The sequence below is a fragment of the Apis laboriosa genome, unplaced genomic scaffold (assembly GCF_014066325.1).
Source record: "Apis laboriosa isolate Shangri-la unplaced genomic scaffold, ASM1406632v1 scaffold202_cov151, whole genome shotgun sequence".
NCBI lineage: Eukaryota > Metazoa > Arthropoda > Insecta > Hymenoptera > Apidae > Apis > Apis laboriosa.
Window position 1 is genome coordinate 518,121 of NW_025222291.1, and position 22,808 is coordinate 540,928.

The 22,808-nt window shown below is 27.6% G+C and overlaps 2 protein-coding genes, 3 long non-coding RNA genes and 3 other non-coding genes across 8 annotated transcripts in view; 7 read left to right on the forward strand and 1 right to left on the reverse strand.

The window, feature by feature from the left end:
• Positions 1-16,881, reverse strand: part of LOC122712445 (zinc finger SWIM domain-containing protein 8 homolog) — a 73,811-nt gene extending 56,930 nt beyond the window's left edge. Inside the window, exons 1-3 of the mRNA XM_043932133.1 lie at positions 16,877-16,881; positions 16,781-16,784; positions 15,581-16,031 (exon numbers count right to left, since the gene is read on the reverse strand). Of these exons, the coding sequence (XP_043788068.1) occupies positions 15,581-16,031; positions 16,781-16,784; positions 16,877-16,881 (460 nt within the window). The remainder of the gene's footprint in view (positions 1-15,580; positions 16,032-16,780; positions 16,785-16,876) is intronic.
• Positions 518-588, forward strand: Trnag-gcc. The gene has a single exon. It is a non-coding gene; the product is annotated as a tRNA-Gly (tRNA).
• Positions 804-874, forward strand: Trnag-gcc. The gene has a single exon. It is a non-coding gene; the product is annotated as a tRNA-Gly (tRNA).
• Positions 2,670-2,740, forward strand: Trnag-gcc. Its single transcript has one exon. It is a non-coding gene; the product is annotated as a tRNA-Gly (tRNA).
• LOC122712527 lies at positions 5,714-7,524 on the forward strand. Its single transcript, XR_006346357.1, has 3 exons — positions 5,714-6,566; positions 6,653-6,831; positions 7,134-7,524. It is a non-coding gene; the product is annotated as an uncharacterized LOC122712527 (long non-coding RNA).
• LOC122712526 lies at positions 7,650-9,227 on the forward strand. The gene is made up of 3 exons (XR_006346356.1): positions 7,650-7,979; positions 8,359-9,008; positions 9,093-9,227. It is a non-coding gene; the product is annotated as an uncharacterized LOC122712526 (long non-coding RNA).
• Positions 11,975-15,180, forward strand: LOC122712525. The gene is made up of 4 exons (XR_006346355.1): positions 11,975-12,079; positions 12,507-12,986; positions 14,264-14,509; positions 14,602-15,180. It is a non-coding gene; the product is annotated as an uncharacterized LOC122712525 (long non-coding RNA).
• Positions 16,882-19,777: 2,896 nt separating the features above from the next.
• LOC122712496 (double-strand break repair protein MRE11) lies at positions 19,778-22,742 on the forward strand (the record flags this gene model as incomplete). The annotated part of the gene is made up of 10 exons (XM_043932220.1): positions 19,778-20,059; positions 20,179-20,350; positions 20,450-20,586; positions 20,671-20,861; positions 20,959-21,163; positions 21,269-21,608; positions 21,693-21,840; positions 21,937-22,242; positions 22,366-22,605; positions 22,701-22,742. Coding segments are annotated over exons 1-10 (1,893 nt in total), but the record flags the coding sequence as incomplete, so codon positions are not given.
• Positions 22,743-22,808: the final 66 nt, after the last annotated feature.

Here is a 22,808-nt window from a genome sequence, read left to right on the forward strand (position 1 = left end):
TTCGTAGAAAAGAAAAATAACTGTCCGAATTGTCTGGTAATTGTAGACATATAAGAAAAAAAAAACTCATAATAAACGAAGCAGAATGAAAAAAAAAAAAGATAATTAAAATCAGTAGTAGAATTAGATGAATAGATTTAAAAAGATTTATACCATGTATAAATAATTGTTAAAAACTATTTATAATTTTATTTTATCTATTTTTACTTATTAAATTGAAAATTAATTCTTAAATCAATTGAAATTAACTTAATTTTTATTAATGTCGCAATATATATATATATATATATATATATATATATATATAGTGGAATAATATTATACATTGAATTATAAAATTAGATGAAAAAATTAATATTGAGATAATTTCATCTATTCGTTATTAATAAATTAATAATAATTGAATAAAAATAAGATAAATTATGAATTAAAAAATATAAAAATAAATAAAATAGGACGTTATGATCCTACATAAATAACTAGAGAAATTTCTTATAAGGAACTCATACCCCCAACAGCATCGGTGGTTCAGTGGTAGAATGCTCGCCTGCCACGCGGGCGGCCCGGGTTCGATTCCCGGCCGATGCAAGTATTTTTTTTTTTTTTTTTTTTTTTATACATATTATTTACTAAAATATTCTAAAATATAAGAATAGGATGTCTTCTATTCTTTTCTAGTGTAAAATAAATTATATAAAAAAAAATAAAATAATATATTATTATCATTATGTTAATCTAATCTATTGTGTGAAAGTAGGTGATTTCTTCCTTTCATTTACTTTCAGAATTATTCTTTCATCGAAGCATCGGTGGTTCAGTGGTAGAATGCTCGCCTGCCACGCGGGCGGCCCGGGTTCGATTCCCGGCCGATGCAATGAATTTTTTTTTTAATTAAAAAATAAAAAATAATTTATTCCTAAATTATTAATTATAATATTCATAGATTTATAATTATTATTTGTTTTTCATTTTCATTTTTTATTATTAAATATTAAATATGATACTTTGTTTTTAATAATGTTTCTTTTTTTTTTTTTTTTTTACGTAATTACTATCGTCTATATATATTGACTATAATTACGTCAGTAATTAATTTCTAATAGATCGTACTTTGCAAAAAAAAAAAATGCGAAGTCCACAAGTACAGTTTGCCTCCTTTCCCTGAATCTCATTGGAGCATCGATCCTATTAAAGTCCTTGAAAGAAGATGGCCGTGAACTCGGAAGAGATATCACATTCGTGGTGACTTTAAAATCTTCTAAACTAAAACTCATCCTCTTTTTCTTTTTTTTTATCTATCTTTTAGATATATGTTTTCTTCTCTTTATGAAGCTTTTTATCTTTCTTGCCATTATACTTCTTTCGAAAATATTAGAATCTTTATAAAATTCAAAAAACGTCATTCCAGTTTTATTCCAGTATAAATATGATATCACAAATTCATACTGAAAAAAACACAATTTTTACAGAAATGTCTAGATTTCATCAACGAATCTAAATAATAGTCCTGATACAGAGTCATGGTGAAATTGAGTATCGTGATAACCTCGACACAGAGCAAGTCGAAAGAAACACGATGCCAAGGCCACATCTACACGGGGAGAACCAGTAAATGTCAGTTTAACCGGTTGAAGTACCTTTCCCTGTTAAAATCACTCACACGAAGCTGAGTAGTGCACGACTCTTCACAGGAAAGACTTTCGAGTATACACGACTTTTTCAAGGTAGATAGTAAGCTCACTGGTAAAGATAGGACCCGTTATGGCTATATGATTCCTGATGGTGAAGGAATTCTTTTTGTCTTCTGTAAGCTCAGGTATAGAAAGAAGGAGAGAGAAAAAAAAGACAGAGAGCAAAATGGCTGAAGTCTCACTTGCGTAAGAGAAAGATGCACTTTAAGGATCGGTTGGACGAGCAGGGCCAGGTGCATTGACTTTGGTCCGAGACAAACCGGATGTCGAAGTCGATTGCCCTAGGGTCTAGGTTCTATACTTTTCTACACTTGAGTTTATTGACTTCCAATAGTAAATTATAAGATAATATTCGATAAATATTTAAGACAAAATGTAATTTAAAAAATTTTTTAAATCTTATAAATATTGAAAATAAAATTTTAAATTATTTTTTATATGAAACTTAAAAAAAAGATAAAAAATCGATGCAATTCTTACAAATTAAAAAAGCATATGATTATAAAATTCTATATCAATTTATTGCAAAAATCAAATCATTGTTACGATAAAGAATGGTCTACTACTTGATAGTAAATTGTAAGTCTAATGCAGGAGGGGAGAATAGTCGTTTCTATAGCTCATCCTCTTTGTTATACTCGGACCACGAAAGTGCAATGGCCGACCCTGAACCAGAGTCGTCGGTAAAACTGACCAGCGATTTGTTATTGTCTTTCTTTATGCTTTATTCTTAGCAATGTTTATTTGAAATATTACAATTGTTTACCGTTATGTTTGACGAAAGAAATTTTCATATAAACTATTATGTTTATGTAAAGTTATTTTTAAAATGATTTACTAAATATTATTTTTGTATTATTATATTTAACCTATGATTAAATTTAAAATATTAAATTATAATTGAAAATATTATTTCATTTAGATTTTCTAGTATAAATAATACTAGGAAATTAAATAGTGAAACTATAACTTTCAAGAGCATCGGTGGTTCAGTGGTAGAATGCTCGCCTGCCACGCGGGCGGCCCGGGTTCGATTCCCGGCCGATGCAAAATAAATTATTTTTATAATTTTTTTTTTAAATGTAATATTTCATATATTTCTACCTTATTAAAATATATAAATAAATATTCTTAATATTAAACTTCTCAATAAAAAATATATTTATATAAATATATTTCTCATAATTAATCAATCGATATATTATGCGAATAATATTTTTTTCAAATATACTTCCATTTAAAAAATCAATACTAATAATTTAAAAATTAACTAATTTCTTCAAGAATAATGAACTAATATGTTCGAAACAAAAATAAATTTTTTCTTCGTGTACTTATATCACTTAACTTCCTTCGTAAACAAGGACGAGAAAAGAAGGAGAACGTAAGATGAAGCAAAATCTCGAAGTAGAATTATTATCTGATTGTTGCAACCGGTAAGACAAGAATCCGTAAGGACAGCAAGGAACTCTACACAAAGGCAAAATAATGTCGCTTTAAATTATTTTACCAGAAAAACGATCACTATCTTTAAGATAACATAATATCATTTTGATCTTTAATTCTAACAATAGATTCAAATATGAAGTATAAGTTCGAATAATAATGATTTTGTGATTTTTTTCTCTTGAATATTAATAAAATACAAATAAATCTAAAATATTCTTATTTTTTGTATTATATTAATAAATGAATATTAAAAATAGAATTAACATTAGGAATAAACATTAGGAAAATCTTAAATATAAAATTATTAAATATAAATATAAAAAGCATTTTTCGTTTTTGTTTATACATTTTCATGAAATATTTTATTTAAAACAAAAATTATTTTAATTTTAAAAATTAATTCTTATTTTCTTGTCAAAAATATAATACAAAAAAAAAAAGGCAAACGAAATTATTTTCTTTATAAATTACCTGTACATTTCATTTTTGAACGATTCGTTAAGAACACTCACCTGCAACAGAAAAAATAATACGAATATAATTTATGTTACAATATAATGCATTAAGCATTAAATTTAAAAATTAAAATAATGACATATTTTATATTAGACAAGATTCTTTATAATCGATATTTAAATATTTATTTATTAGAAAATAGAACGAAAGTTCTAACTGCATTGTATTTAATTCCAAAGCTGCCAACTATTCATATGGCTTAAACAAATAAGTGCATAAATTATGTTAGTTATATAACTATACAAACTATAAATTATTTTTGATCGCAATCAGTTGAAATTTTGTGATTGTTTAAGGTATATCTATGAAATTTATAGGTTAAAGTACTATATTTATGAAACAGAATTAAATTTGCAATTGAAATATTATTACATGAATTTTCTTCTTTTAATAGAATCAAATTATTTGTATATTAATCTGAATCTTAAAAATGGACAAAAAAGAACAATATATATTTTATAAAAAGTCTAATATCTTTAAATGATCTTTTTCTAAAACTTACGAACTTGATAAATCAATTCCTTATAAATTTTCTTAAAATTAAACATCTATAGATTATAAGAATAACTGAAGAAAGGATTAAGATATTGAGTATAAAAAAGATAAAATGTTCATGAAATCTCTTTTACGATAGATTTTCGAAAATGAATTTTTCGCATAGAAGAAACAGGAAAACAGAAGATTATTCTTTCTCTTTCATTCATTTCCCTTTTCCGCCTCATCAAGTTATCCAGTCACCTTGTCAGATCTAGCCGGATACAATTCCAAATCAAGCCACAATTTCACCAAGATTCCTCCTTTACTTTTTATCGTTTCATCCCTGTCACGTTTTCAACCATTCTGCCTTCTGTTCTTTTCCTTCTTCAAACCCTTCTCTTTCGCCAGGCTTTCAATCGCATCCAACCAGCAGGGGACAAAGAACTCGAAACTTCTGGCCGTCGAGCGATTTGTCATTCGGTCGTACCGTTTTACATCTACCATCGTTCTTTCTCTTTTCGATTTTCATACATACTTCATTTAGAGCCTGTTTTCTTTCTGTCTCGTCTTTTCACCATTTCTTTTTTTCTAACATCGGCACTACTATTATTTGCTTTACCACCAAGATAGAACGCCATCTTTGTTATTCATAGATCGTTTCACTTTTACTTTTTAACATCTCCTTATTTTTTCTTTATCTCATCTGCCGAATTTCTTTTTTTTTTTCATTTCTTCTAAACTTTTGTTTGTTCTCCAATTTCTATAACAAACTACTTTTTTTATCCAATGGGTTTCCCTTGAGCATTCTTTTTTCTCTCTTTAACTCGCCTGTGCTGCCCCTGGTGTTCTTCCTAGCTGAATAAACAGGCTAGAAACGCGCGCAGCACGCTCGTCATGCTTTAATATAGTTCGTGCATAATACATCGCGGTATTGTGCATAAGTACTCACGGAATTCCGCGATATATTCCAATTTTACACCCCACTCGATCGATTTCGGACTGTGAATTCAATAGAAATATCCGTAAATTGTGGAATAAGAGCCGTCTCTCGGCAAGAACACGAAAATCCTTCATATAGTCAGGCGATAAAAATGCAGTTGCTTTCGTCGGTAAAATCGTGCATAATGTATGTTGTATTATTCGTGCATTGTTTCTTTATACAATTAATAATGCCAACAATGTTGATTCAATTTGAGTTCGTTAGAAAATTAATAAAATGAACAAGTCTTATTAAAAAATTAATATAAAAAATTGTTTATGTTCAATCATACTACAAAATGAATATTTGAAAAAGTAATTAGAATAAATAAATCATTAAGAAGAATTTATCATAAATTTTGAATATGATAGAATAATTTATTCTAATATTTTGTATATTGTATATATCAATATCGACAGAATACATCTTAAAGATATACACAATTAATGACTCAACGAATAATATATATGTATATATAGTCAATAATCATTGGTAACCTAAAATATTACTATAAAAGCAAAAACATATATATATATACATCCAATTACAATTTTCTATTATACAAAAATCACTATAATTTTCTAAATTATTATAACAAGTCATTTCAAAGTCAAGAAAAACTCTAAATAGCTTAATCTTCATGAAATATCGATAAAAATTACAGACAACATACATTGTACATACATACATGTATTTTTACCTACAATCTTGAATACATGCTAAAAGAATCTTAAAGAAATTGAACGTTCTCAAGAGAATCGCGTGCGACTATTCATTCAAGAGTGTAAGAGTAAAAAAAAGAAAACAAAAAAAAGAAACAAAAAATAGAAAAAAAGACAAACCAGACTCTCGTAGTGACACGTGCGTGAATGTTCATAGAACGCTTTTGCCAAGTTCGAAGCATGCAACATGGAATGAAAATACATGCATCTGTTGCCTCCCGGTAATTATGGTAGAGAGCTGGATAACTATATGACGCACACGTGCACGTGGAAATCCCATAAAACCGTGTAACTAGCGATATTCACGCGCGTGTACGTATAATCACAGTGTCTCAGGGACTAGGTGAACGGAACGAAGCAAAAGAGAGGATAGAGACCCTCGCCTTCGAATGGCCAAACCGCACGATAATTACGTAGGGGAGATGCTCCATTGTTCTACGCTAATTTTCTACCTGGTGCATATATATGTACGTCCGGTGGCTGTACTAAAGGTGAAATTTCATTGCAACTTCTGAACACACTACGAACACGCGGGAAAAGAAAGATTGGCGTTCGAACGAAACAAATGTAGAAGATGAATGGAGCGACACCTATTATATGAAATTATGAATTACTGGTAAAAGCGCTGTAATCGGTGTAAAATGATACAACTTGTTATTTGAAATGCAAAGAAACTAGACGTCATGTTGTATTATGAAATTTAAATCTTTAAGTTTCTTCTCTAATTTAAAGGTACAAATAATTTTATTAAATCATATCATAAGTTATTTATTTGGCATCCAGCCAAACATATCTATTCATTTTTGTTCCTTTGTAAGCATTTCTAAAACATTCCTTTCAAATGCCGTGACTCTCATCACGGCTATAAGCTACTATGAAAGCATTATTTTTCTGATCCAACCATGTCATATTCATAAAGAATTGAAGGAATGAACAATAAAATCAAAAAATAAATAAGACTATTTCAAATTTCTGGAAGAATTAATTTGTAAAACACGTAAGTACATTAATTTTTCGCATAATTAAAAAGTTGTATAAAATTTATTTTCAAAAATTTTAATCGTATAACAAGGCAAAATATAGAGAATAAACATAAGAATTAAAATATAATACATTCAAATAAAACTAAATTAAAAAAAATTAATTAAAAAATTAAAGTGATAAATATATAAGCATCATTATATATTCATAATTGAATTCCTATTGTTCAAATCAATTATATTCTCGGTAAGTAAACTAGATAAAAACAATATTTCGAATCAAAGTTTCGCAATATGGATTTTATTATCCACTTTGCAGTATGGCTGTGTGGAGTTTGAAAGGTCATTGCCCAAGGATAAGCACACATCGATGCAAGATAATGAAGTTTCGGTTGACTCGATAGATCCGTGCACAAGAAGACAATTCAAGCGCTCGTCAGGTTAATTGAATTTATGGCTCGATATTCCGGGCGTAAGCGATTACGATCGACGATAAGCCGAGTCGCGTGAACCTTCTACGCGATGGATCCTTATTAACGAATTCGCCTCGAACAATACTTGGAGATCGTCAATCTAACTTTCTGATTTTTCCTCTATTTAAACAGATTATTAAGATGGAAAATCATTGATTCAAATATAAAAAAGGAAATTGTCATGGAAATGATATATGAGAAATAATCTAAAATGTGCAATCTTAATATAAAATTATTCTATCTGATCATTAATTAGAGCAATTATTTCAAACTTAAATTAAAATCTAATTGAATTAATAATTATAAAAAAATAAAAGCTACAAAAATAATATTAAATATATTATATTTCTTTCTAGATATATTAAACACAATAGTTCAAAAACTATGAAAAATGGATCTCCTTTGCTGCAAATTCTTCAATTGTCAGTTGCCACCTCGAAAATATGATAGATATAAATCAATTATCCATAAGGAACGATAAGAGATCAAAGTATATTCTTGGCGTGAAACATCGTGGCATCATTAATCAGGATTAATTTATGCATTGCCATGAATAAAAGGTCACATTACGATCCATAAAATTCATGAAATCCATTTGGAACAATACGAGCTAAATACGAACTAAAGGGATTTTAATTTAATACAGATGAGCTTGTGAAAGTCGAGCTATTTCAATAAGGAGAATATTCAAGGTATAAACCGTCCTGGAAAGCAAGTAATGTTCTTATTCTGGAGAATGAAAATTACAATTGCGTGGAACGATGATCGCGTAAAGCTATCGAGAATCATTCAAATTCGAATCAGTCAGATAACGTAGAAATTTGAAGGAGTTAGAAACACGAACGTGAATTAGAATTTCACTCGTAATTTATGCAATATAACACGGTTGAAAAGATATTAGCTTTTATTTTATTTATTAAAAATCAAAGTGATTATTTTTGAAAGATAAAAATAATGCAATATCGGTTACAATATTGAATTGATGATTTTTTTGAATAAATGTGTCTCTTAAGAACGAAAGAATCGTTAATATATCATACATAATAATACATAAATACATTATTTTTCTAGAATCTCATTAATCGGATTACTCGATGACTTGAAATACATTAATGCTTGCACACACGTTTCCAAGAATTTAAGATATTAATCACTGTTATCCTGAGAATGTTCTCCCTCGATGAGAAGGATTGACAATTTACATTTACCATGAATCCATGAAACAAGTATCGAAACGAAAGGAAACCAAAACATTTCATGAAATCAGCAACGTTTTTTATATTCAACTCTAATGGCTTTTTCATTGTTTTAATAGATGTGTAGATGTGTTTGAAATTATAGAAAAAGTTTAAATAAATCATATAACATAATGAAAAGAAAAACTTCTAGAATATTTAGAAATAAATGGACTGATGATAAATAGAATGACTATTGCTATTGATTATTTTATATAGAGCATTACATTTTAAACAAAGAAACAAAACAATATTTAGAAACATAACTTATGAATCAAAAAGTTACATAATTTTCCATGAAAGTGACATCCACGAATCTCATGGAAACGATTTATGCGCGAAATATTTTTGTCAGTCAAGGGAGAAAGAGGAAGAAGAATCCCCCTTTCGTCTGGACGCACGTTCTTCGCATGCAAATCTCGCGTTCCACGTACGGGAAAGAGCATACATATACAACTATGTATACATGGCGAAAATATAAATTCGGTACGGCGATAGAATCGACATCGAATTTCCAACTAACTAATAAAATCCGTGACCAATCTAACTCACTCGTTTGTTTCATTGCAGATTGTTAACAAGCTTCGACGATGTTCAATAACTAGAAATTAGAAAAATGTGAATTTGTTTCAATATAAGAAGAAAGAAAATAAAGATATTGAGTAAAATAATTATAATAAAAATCAGAATAATGAAAGATTTTTCCTGTTAAATTAAATTATATGTAAAATAATATTTTTTGTGTAAAATAATATTTTTATAATATTAAATAATATTATTTAATATTTAAAATTGAAAAGAACCTAGTTCAACAATAAGTAATATTAAAATGACCGTTAATATGTTTTGGAAATACTCCACATGAAAAAGAGCAATTATTTAAAATTTAAAAAAAAAATATTTGTTGCCATTCAGTTTTGTATCGTATACAAGTAAGGTTAAACTCGATGTTCCAGAATAGATATTTATTTCAACGTCTATGATATTTACACAGAAAATTACGCTATAATACTCTATTTATAACTATTTATACCTGTTTTTTTTTAATTAAAATAAGAAAATGTAGAAATTTTAAGAATATATATTGATATTTCAAATGTAGATCATATAAATTATTATTTCCTATTGAAAATATTACTAGAAAGATATAAAAAAAAATAAAAATATCATTTTTACTTAACATATTAATTAAAAGAAATGATCAATTATAGTATAAATATAATTATATGAAATATTTTACATTTTAATGTCCTAGAAACAACAATCTAATGAATTTAAAATAAAATCAAGAATCTAATCTAAACCTAATCCATAACAAGCACACCATGTTGCAACTTTCTTCTCGTTAAACTTCAGGTTTATCCTTTGGAATATCTACATATAATTAAAGCAATCAGTGGATGTAGCATGAAACAGGAAATCGTTTAGGCGGAAACACGTAATCGAAACAAAAATGCAAATGAATCCGGGAGAGAATATGGAGGAGAATTTAATCCGGTCGATTTTCTTCCTTTAAAAAATATTTTCAAGTAGACGTGAACCAGGCACGTTTCCGCCGATGTTTCTGCAATGGATCTTCCCAAACAATATCCAACCGTGGAACTGGATATGCTCGGATAGATTCAATTATTGGACGACGAATGGAATTATCCAAATCCGATATCGGCCATTCGATCGGTGTTGCTCGAATCGTCTCGCTTGTGAGCAAATTGGAATCAGAATCTTGTCAATGGCTTGCCAATGGTGCAATGTTTGCCTGATAAAAGGAGCGCGTGATAAGTTAGTACAGATCGTTTCATTTTAAAATCTTAAAAACTAGAATGAGAATCGTTAATACATGGATGCTATATTAAATCATCAGTTCCAATAGACAACAACAAAATATGGTTTACACAAATCATTGCACAGACTTCACCTTCTAATTTTTATTAAATCTTATCTAAACAAAGATTTTATTTCAATGGAACAAGCTATCCGACCAAAAATTATTCAACCAATCAATTCATCATTTTCATAATATCAATAATTTTCATAATATTATCAAATTATTTATTCATGTTATAACAGTTAATACTATTTTATTTACGAATAGTAAGTAAATATACACATATTTGCATCGTTGTTCGTGTTAAATCGCAGGGTGTTCGCAAAATGTAAGCTACAATGATCATCGACTAGTGAAAGCTTTCTTTCAGCCCTGCTTTTCATCTCTTGCGACCACCCTCGAGTAACGGGTCGTTCTACCCTCGCCGTCCCTCTCATCTTCTCCTCGCTCCACTTCTCATCCCTTCGTTACTAGCTCTCTCTTTTGCTTTAACCTTCCCCTTCTTTTGTTTCTTTTTCTACTCTTAGCAATATATCCTCCAATATCCACCATTGTTTTCCACAACAGACATGAATACAAGGAAGAGATCCGATTTTTAATCTTTTTGATATCGAGCATTTTATATAAATTTTTTTTTTCTTTTTACAGATACTAGATACGTGAAGTGAAGCAAATGTAAAATTGACGAAAGATTATTGGAAAAATATTAAAGATAGGCTATTCAAAAATTTATTCATTAGTTATTATAATTTATTTAAAAAATAAAATATAATTTTTTGCAAACTAAAAAAGTAATTAAAGTGAATTTGAAGAATTTCAAAAATTGAAATTTAATAAAATTGTAATTAACAAAACAGATAGGTATTTACTTCTTTAAAAAAAATAAAAATATATAAGGAGTTTAGATTTTAAGAATTTCAAGTTGTCAAAATTTCAAATTGAAGTTTCAATTCGAATTTCAATTTATTTCTAATTTTAACAATTGATTAAACATAAATTTTAGAAAATCATTTTCTGAAACATCATGCAAATTTGTATTCAAGAGATATTTTAAATCTCAATTACATTTACTTATTACACACATAAATATATCATCAATAATTGTCTCGTATTATTGATAGAAAAAAATCTTCCATAACACAACCAGACAAAAGAATGTGACTGCCCTTTTGAATTTACTACATCAGCTAAATGAAATTTTCAGGAATTCAGAAAATTAAAAGTATAGAAAAATAATTAAAAAAAACTATTATATTTCATGAAGTTGATTTTTGTTCTCCCATTAGTCATCATGTGTGTTAATACAATAGAAAGACTATTAGATAGTAATAATTAATATTAATATCTACTTTTTCATAAATTCATCAAATATTCTAAAAAATCTAATAATTATTACATATATATTTTATATATAATTAGATTAAAGATTAATTTCTTTAATATTTAAATAACAATCAACGTAATGCACTTTGAAATTTTATCAATATAAGCTACAATTTAAAGTATAATTTGTTTATTTTACTTGTTCAATAAGAGATCATGCTCTATGCAAGAGATGCAAAGAGGCGAGAACGTACATACTCTCTTCTTGCTACGCTGCCGATACATTAGTCTAATTGAAATCCGGATGGTATTGCGCGCGTGACCGTACACTGTCTCGACTGTCAAGCTTTCAAATAGATATACGAATGTCATAGATGTGTGCTAGAATTGCTCACTTGCTATATACCAGGTAATACAATGATGTCATCGCCATTGCTTGTCACACGATCGTTAATGAAATCGGAACAATATCGGTTTGATTATCGTAATGAATCATCAGATCTAATCCAAATAGACTATAATAAAGTGTTTCCTTTGCATTGATGAGCAAATGATGAATAAATTTTAAATCTTTGATGTAATCTCAATTTGAATTTAAATTTTTTAATTTAAATTTGAAATCTGAAAAATTAAATAGAGGTTAATTTTTATATGAAATGAGCATTTCCATAACGATTCATTTGCGCATGCGTAGAACAATCATATATATTCTATTCGTGAAGAATCATATCAATGGAAAACAAGAATTCATAATGCGCATCAACATGTGTCAGAAAGTAGCAAATTATTCTCGCATGACGATAGTTGTAGATGAACGATAACCTTGAAAATTCTAGGCAGAAGTAATCGCCTGGTCATGTGGAAAACTGACGTGACCGATCATGTAATGACAGAAGGAACACGTCTCCGGGAACAACGTACTTTCTAAATGTATGCGCGTCGCGTACGCGCATGCGCTGAGAAAGTAAAATGAGATACTTTCTCTACGTGGTCGCAATTCTGAAGGATGGCCTCATGAAATAAAAGAAGGAAACATGTCGTAACCAACAGCTAGAGAAACCGTTCAAAACTCTACATGCATGTATGTATGCTTATTAATGGAAAATTAAAGCACAACACATTTGGAATGGTGTTTCTCCGTCATCACAAATGGATCGTACCTAAAAATAAACTCTTAATGGAACAACCATTATAACATCCTGGTATCTTCTGATATTAAAAGATGAACATTTTCACAATCTTAAAAAGTATCATGTTAATTTTAAATTGTAAATCAATGTGAAAAGAAAGAGACACGAATGAAATAAAAAATAGAGGTATGTATTAATATTTATATTATTAATATTTATAATGTTAATGTTTATATTATTTATATTATTATAATATTTATAATATTATATTTATAATTTATATAAATATAATAAGCAATACTTAATAATAATTTAAAAATCGAATATTTTGAAAAGAATTTAAAAATTTTAAATCATTTATTTTTTTATTTACTTTTAACAATATTTTTTCAAACTCTCTTCTTTTTTATTTCTCTTCTTTTAACTATGCTAATACTATTCGATGATTTTATTATAACATAATGCATCCAAACTTATTAACTCTTTTCTGCTATATTCACCACCAAAATTACTTTCGTCATCATCCTAAAATTCACTGATTGAACATTTTCAAAGGAATTCACCAACACGCATATAATTAATATATTTTAACGGTAAACTATTTCGTCTGATAACATTCAACGTTAGCAGAGGCAGCAAGTACAAAATCTTAAATGCACGAGAAGTGTTTACGCGAGCAAATGAGAGCGAATACAATTCTCTCTCATTCTCTCTTATTTTCTGTTTGGTCTTTTTCTCGGCCTTGATCGCTTCGCCATGGAGCAAGGACCGTGGAGAAAAAGGAAAGGAGTATATATGTATTCCAGGGAGAAGCAGCGAGGATGAAGTGAAATCTAACTTCCCCTCTCATATATATATGCGTGTGCAAACTAGAGAACGACACGAACACGGCTGCACAAACTGTTTATTTCAATCAAAAAATTTGATCTACTTTTGATTAATTTTCTTTTGAAATATTAAAATAAATTTTAATGACATTGTGTTAATCAATTTTTAAAAATAATTTTATTTTTATATTTATGATAAAAGATTAAAGAAAAAGAAATAAAAAGATATTTCAGCTTCTTGAATTTATCCAATGTTCAACAAGTTAGATTACAGATGGAATCGAACATAATATGCATATACAATATATTTTCATTTATCACTATCTCATATGTCTGATAAAATTTCGATATTATGAAACAATATTTGTTAATGATTTTCTCCAATCTTATAACTATGAGATAAAAATTAGGAACATTATTTACGTGAAGACAAGATATCGCGTATTAGTTTGATAGTATGTAGATCTATATTTTTGCTCATTATCAATGCATCAGCTATACAAAAAACAAATATATGAGAAATGATAGCATTCAATTGCAATAATAAATCGAATCGTATAAAACTTATTTTTTTAATTATTCACGAAATGTCATCACTTAAAAAATTGTGTAACTGCAAAAAATATATTTTTACAGGGAGGCAAAATGTGATCAAATTGCGGTAAAATAATTGACTTTATGCTTCAACTCATAACATGCAACCATGTAGCAAATTATTATTACATGGTGTAACATACGTTCCTGAGCAACAGTAAGAAAGTAATTTACGTTGCGCGTGAACGTTGGCCACGTGCCAACTCAATTACAGACCCTCAAAAGAAAAACTTCAACCATCCCACTTCAACACTTCTTCTATTCAATTTACATTAATAAGGATTTTCGGTAAATTTTCGAATTAAGAACATTCCATTTGGATTGAAATATAATATCTTAAACTTTCCGCTTTTTATTATTATACCTACTTTCTCCCACAGAAATATTTTCACTAGAAAAGCGAAGAAACGTATTTCGCATAGTGAAAGCTTTATTAAGTTAATGGATGGCGCTAATAAAAAAAAAAAAAATCGATATCGATCAATCTAAAATCATCGAATCTCCTCTATGGAAAGTTTAACGTTAATAATTGCGAAAGCTAAGAAGATAAGTAAGAATGAAATAACATGAAGAAACGTGACGATGCATCAGGAAGATGGGAAATCATTAACCTTGCTTATTCGAGCCAACGGGTCGTGGAATTTGTATGCGTCATAGGATATGCGGGCATCTTATGTGACGCTTAAAGAGACGCGAGAATTATAATGCATTGCTACACGTTCATCTTGCAAACGCAGTGACAATGCATTCCTTTAAAACTACCGAAGATAATGGACTACTATATTGGATCATACATCTACAATTAAATTTAAGGATATTTCAAAATAATAAATTACGAAATTTCAGTGTATCATAAAAAAGCTTTCCTGCTACATTTGTATCACATTATATATAATTATACAAAATGATTCAATTATATACATATATTACATTAAAATTTAATCTCTATATATACACTAGTGATCAAATTAACTATCATAATCTAAATGAAATGAACTAATGAAACTAATAAAAATAAATATAAATGAACTAATCATTTAAAGTTATCATCCCTTACCAACAAATTATCTTAGTAATAATACTTTTTTTTCTTTTTATTTTTCAGATAAATATTTTTCTTGACTTTAAACAACCACCAAATTTTAAATATGTTGTAGCATAATTATTTACAAAAATAATTGTCTTCATTGATTTCAATGATTTTCAAGGAAACGTGTTCAAAATATTGTCTTTGATAACATATTTCAAAGTAATTAAAATTGATGAAAACAATTATTTTGTAAATAATTATCGCTCTATATCAAATCATTTAACATATGAAAAAAAAAAAAGAAAGAAAAAATTTAAAATTTCACTCACCTTCCATAGGCTTCTTGGTAGTGCCAAAACCGGCGGTGGGTCGTCGCCATCCTCTCCAGTTATTGCACAACGACTCTGGCTCACTGCTCCAGCTGCACAAAGAATCCTCTTCGAAGCGATCAGAGTCGTCGAAGGAATAACGATCGGTCTCCTCCCATTCGATTATCTGCGGACCGCTCGGTTGACCAGCGACATTATCCACGGCTACGGATACGGCGGAAGCGGCAGCAGGCTCTGCGCCCCGAGCACCGCCACCGGATCCACCGCCACCCCCATTTCCACCGTTGTTGCTCCCATTGCCACCACCCCCTCCGCCGCTTCCACTGCCTCCACCGCCACCGCTGCCGCCGCCGCTACCACCCACCGCCAAAGACCGAGCCAGACTGCCCGCCAGAGACCGAGCCAGATTGCCCGCCAGTTTTAATTGTCGTACGAATCGGCACGCGCGATACTACGAGCCACTGCGCCCCCGAACGACCACCGTGCTCCGACGACGGCCCCACCGCGATCACGAAGCGACGATACCGTCGCCGTCTCTTACAAGCCGAGCCACCGTTTGACGAACAAACCCTTCAACCCTGTGCCCCACGCGAATCGCCGCCTGTGGGAGAATATTTTTCGAAGTTATTTAGGAAGTCGAATTATGTTTCTTTTATTTTGGATGGAAGAATCGTATATGTTGTTTTTTATTTATAAAAATCCAAATCCTTTTCCATTTTGATATTTTATTTAGTGAATGCATCATTTGCTTGTAATAATAACAATAATAACAAATAATTATGGACAAATAATATAATATATTTAATGATGAATGAATAATATTATTTTCTTCAAAATACAATTTGTTTCTACATGTATTTAATAATATGTACAAATGTTAATAATTAATACTTTTTATGATTATGCAAGCATTAAATAAAACAACTTTGTAAAATAATTTCTTTCCAATTATACAACATTTCATAATTAAAATTATAATAAATTATACATTGCATATTATATTAAATTATACAATTATAGATTGTAATAAAATTAGCAAGCAATTAAAAAAAGAATTTGGATCTCTTTTCTTCAATTTTTGAAATGGAACACAATCTTCTAAAGTTTATTAAGAAATTAATATTGAGAATTCCTTTCTTTTTTAAAATTCTTTTAATTAATTTTAATAATTTATATAAAAAAATAATAAACAACATATACAATGCTATATTAACAATAAACAATCACAAAATGAAAACAATAAAACTATATCATACGTGCAATAAAAATAATAATAAATTCGAAATAAAATAGGACTTCATGTATTGTTTAAATAATATTTGTAGAAAAAAGGAAAAAAGAGATAAAGAGAGAAAAGAAAAGAAATTGAAATGATATTTTGCATATGATATGATAAATTATGTGTCTATCCGATAGTTTCTTTTTATTAGATCTATCTGCTGCACAACTATAATAAGCACTACTTTTAATTGTTCTTCAAATCGGTATAAACGCAATATTACAATATCATCCTCTATTGTAGTGTGTAATTGAAATTTTTCATTTACAAAAAATTTAATTATTTTTCTCAATATTATATTATAATTTAATATTATAATTGAAAAAAATACATAAAATTTAAGAAAAATATTTGATATTTTAATATTTAAATAATATTTAAATATTTAAATACTTTTTATTATTGTTATTAATTGTCAACAATAAAATATTAATTATAAAATCTTTTAACTTCAAAATTCGATTGGCATTATTGTTAATATCATTTAATATATATATACAAATATTAATGACATTAATCGGATCAAAACACTCGATCACATTTTCAAATATTGTTCGTCATTATCGTCGTCATGTTTTGTCCGTGATGTCGTAGGAAGGTCACCTTTCACTTTTCAATTCTATATATTTATATATATATATTTTTGCTTATTTTCCGAAGATAAATTTATGTAACAAACTATCGAAAATTAATCCTATAATATACAAATTGAAACGGATATTAATTAATAATTAAATATCTTTTTTTTATTGCAACGTTTTTTTAACATCGATTGCAAAGCATTAATCATATAAATGTATAAATAATAACTTTCTGCAAAATATTATGCGAAGTATTTATATTTCTTATATTTTCTTCTCTTCGATACTTGTTTGCATAATATTAGAATGATATGATAATAGAAATATACACACGATATTCAATTACATTGATCAATTAAATCCTATAAATTGTTATTAATCGAAATTAATAATCTATTGCCTAAATTTGAAAAAAATTAACAAATATTAAATATAACAATAAATATTCGAAAATATTAAATTGTTTGAAATGAGATAGAATAGGAACAGCTGATTCACGTTTCGATGTTTAAAGAAGCGTATTGATTTTTCGTTTATAAAAGTATCACTTCAATATTTTGAATAATTTCGCGCCAGTTATGAGTATACACGAAAAGTAGAAAAAAAAGAATAAAAACACATTTGAATGTTGATATACATAATGATGTTAATAGTACGATGTAAAAAGACAAATAAAAAAAATAATGTTTGATATGTCAATAAAGAAATATATATGTAGTTTGTGGCGAATGTCAAATGTACAACATAAAATTAAGGTTAGAAAAGATTAGGTTAAGTTGAATTTTCGCACAAGAGAAAGAGCAAAAAAAATTCGAAAGAGGGACACGAGCATATCAGTGACGCGACAGACAGAGGCATAAGGACCTTGGCGGGTCGACAGACCCACGTCAAGAACGTGCGACGACCCCGACCCCGCATAGGGGAGCAACCCCTCTCCTTTCTTACATCTCTTAGCCCGTATGTCTCACTGTTCCATCTTTCACACCTTTTGTACACATGGATTCTAACCCTTTTCCTGCTTACCTCACCCTCTCTAACAAGTTTACCGTTCCGTCACTGGTGCACTTCACACCCCTCTTTCCTTCTACTACTACTACTATTATTACTATTACTAGCACTACCGAACGAACAGTACGGAACCAGAACAGAATGGGGAATAGTACACAAACATGTATATTATATGTATACACACATACACACATAAAACGGCGCACTCGACAACAGAGTAGGACAGCTGAGCCACCACTGCCCCACCAGTTTTATGTAAGAGACATCTTGCACCGTGTCCACAGTACCTTCCACGAAGGTTAAGCCCGACACGGGCACACAAATAATCGTAATACTTTACGTTAGAATTACGCACTACACCACTGCACTAGAACAAAACTCCAGCTAGGCTACCCCATCGACGACAACAACAAATATGGCGAGCAAACCTCCTCCTGCACCTCGCTGCAACGACTGCCGACTGACCGCTAGGTGGCGATCGTAACGCCATCCCAACGACCCCTACCCGTGTCACTATTTCGGTCATAATCGGAATATTTCGGATTTCGCACTGGCATTTTCGCGGTAATTCAAATATAAAATATTTTTTTCTGAAAATATTTTTTTTTTATTATAAATTAAATTAAAGCATATGAAATATAATATTAAATAAAAATTGCAATATAATATTGAATATATTCTCATTGAAAATCAATTTAAAATTATAATAATTTCATTATCATGTAATATTATATTTCGTATCCAATAAATTATATCATGACTTTATTATTTTTTTTTTATTTTTTTATATATTTTCATAAAATATTGTTATTGAATTGAAAAATTTATATTTATTATATTTAATTTTAAATTAAATCATGTTTTTTAAATTAAAAATATATTTTTTTAAATTTATAATTACATCTAAATTATATTAATGAATCTCAAATTAATTGAATTTTTCAAATGTTTTAATTATTATATGTTTAATAGATTAATTTTACTCTAAAAATTATATAAATAAAACAATGTTTTTAATAATAATCTAAATATTTTTAATAAAAATATATCTTCTGTTTTATTTAAATATTTAAATAAAAATTTAAAATATTTGAATTTACATTATATGATAAACATTATTTATAATTATTGAATTTTTTCATTTTTTTATAATTTCAATCGATACTTGCGATTTTTTTTTACTAATTCTAGTATATTTACTAATTAATTTTAGTAATATTTTTATCCAATCACAATACATTTATTGAAGCAAATTTCGGACTTTTATGTAATATTATAATTTTATCATATAAATAATAATCTTTTCTCTTGTTATATATTTGTTTGATATTTTATGTTATGTTTTAACAAGAGGAAAATACAACAATAGATAATATTTAAATATATTGACTTTTTATTAGATACTTTATTTTGCTTTAAAAACACACATAGTATATAATTACTAATCAAGTGAAACAAAGTTATAATTCTTGATAAATTTAAAATATTTAATATATACAATGTCTTCTACGCCAATTAATAATACAAATGAAAAAACAAATCCAGATGATTCAATTAAAATTTTAATTGCAACCGATATTCATTTAGGTTTTGAATATAATAAAAAAAGAGGTTAGTGTCTATTATTATTTCATAACTGTTTTATTTATTTTAAAAAATTTATCGTTTTTATTATTGAAATATACTTTTTATTTAGAATATTATACTTAAATTATTTTTTATTAATTAAGGACAACAATCAGAAGATAGTTTTATAACTTTTGAAGAAATACTTCAATATGGAAAAGAATATGAAGTAGATTTTATACTTCTTGGTGGAGATTTATTTCATGATACCAAGCCATCACAAACTGCAATATTAAAATGCATGGAACTATTAAGAAAATATTGTTTAGGCACAAAGTAAATAATAATTTTATCATTTTTTATATATTTTATTAGAATGTAAATTTTTATGATATTTTTATAATATATATATTTATAATATACATTTTTTATTAGAGAAATTAAAATTCAATTTTTAAGTGACCCAGAAGTCATATTTCGTCACTGTGCTTATAAAACTGTAAATTATGAAGATCCAAATTTAAATATTAGTATGCCAATATTTTCTATTCATGGAAATCATGATGATCCAAGTAAACAATACAATGTTAATCTTTCAAATGTAATATGATTATAACATTGTTTTTACTCATTTCTTAATATTAATAAAATAATAGGCTTTGGAGCTATTGGATCAATGGACTTATTATCAGTATCTGGTCTAATAAATTATTTTGGAAAATGGACAGACCTTACTAAAATAAATATTCCTCCTTTAATTATAAAAAAAGGTGAAACTCATATTGCATTATATGGTTTGAGTTATATAAATGATCAAAGATTATCTCGATTGTTAAGAGATTTTAAGGTAAAATTATGAAAAAGTATTAAAAGAAAAAAATTATATATATTTGTTGATGTATATATTTTTTTAATTAATATAAATTAATATAAATTTTTTGTAGATAGATATGTTACGCCCAACAGAAATAACAGATTGCTTCAATATATTTGTTTTACATCAAAATCGCGTAAAACATGATGAATATACATATATTCCACAAAATAAATTACCTAAATTTCTTAATCTTATTATATGGGGTCATGAACATGAATGTCGTATAACTCCAGAATTTATTCCGGATGTTGAATATTTTATTTCACAACCAGGTATACACAATTTGTTTATATTGTTTCAATTATGCTATAAACATTATGGATATAAATTTTATAAATATATATATACTTATATATACTTAAAAATTAAAATTGTAGGAAGTTCTATTGCTACCTCTTTATGTGAAGGTGAATCAAAACCCAAACATATTGGTATTTTAACTGTAAATAAAATGAAATTTAAATTACAAAAATTGAAACTGCAAACTGTTAGACCATTTATTTTTGATAATTTAATTCTTAAAGATGAAGAAATACCAAAAAATTATGCTGAGACACTTTCTGAATCAGTATTCAAATTTATTGATAATTATATACAAAATGAACTTATGCCTAAAGCTGCTTTTCAACTATCTGGTCATCCCAAACAACCTATTTTACCTTTATTACGTTTAAGAATATTTTATAACTCTGATGAAGAAATTTTTGATGAAATAAAGTAAAATTTATTTTTATTTAAACTTTTAAATTAATTCATTATAAGAATTCATTTTATAGCAAATATAAAAGAATAAAATTTCAGATTAACACAAAAATATTGCGATGAAGTTGCTAATCCTATGGATATAGTTATATTTCGTAAACAAAAAAATGTCAACAAGAAATCAAACTCTTCAAATTCACTCGAAGATGATCTTGAAGATATGGCACAAATTTTCAATTTTGACGACGTAAATAAAAATTAATAATAATATTATTGTTATCATATTTTTTAAATAAATTTATATTATATTATTGTTATACTATTTTTTAAATAAATTTTTTAGAATGAAAAAAATTGGAACAAAACTGTACAAGGAGGTATAAAGAAGCATTTCAGTTTGGAAGAAAATAAAGATAAATTAACAGTATTAACTGTTAATGGTTTAAACGAAGCATTAAATCGATTTGTTAACATGGGAGATTTAGATGCTTTCAAAGGTATTGTAAATCATCAAATGAATAAAACAATTACACATTTGGAAACTTGTGAAGTTGACACTTCTGAAAGTATTCGAAATGAAATTAAAAATATTAGGGATAAAAGGATAGAAGAAGAAAAAGAAGATACAATGGAGGTAGATAAAATAGAGGTATATTTAAATTAAAAAAAATTAAAAAAATTATTGTAATAGAAATAAAGTTGAAATTTATGTCGTTTATAATTATAATTATAATTATGTACATAATATTGTTTATTGCTTATTGCTTTTTAGATACAAACAGTATTTAATAATATAAAAAATCAGGCAGAATGTTTTGAAATTGATTCAGATAATCTTAGCGACGAAGATGAAAAAAGAAATATGATTCCGAAAACCAAAAAAGATGAACGATCGACAAGAGGTCGAGGTTCACGAGGAGGTAGTTGTGTAAGAAATAAAACAAAAGAATTTACAGCAAAGAAAATTTCATCAAAAATTGATGGAATTGAAAAAAGGAAGACAAAAAAACAGGTAAATTCTAATAATTTGTTAAAATCAAAAAAAAATTTTTTATAAATATTAATAATTATTCTATTATTATTTTTACTATATTTTTACAACTACAGGATCAAAATATATTAGAAAATTATATGGAATCTAAAAAAAATAAAATTAAAATATAATTGTTATAAAAGAGATAAAGGAGATTTTTTTTAAAACATAAATTATTATTA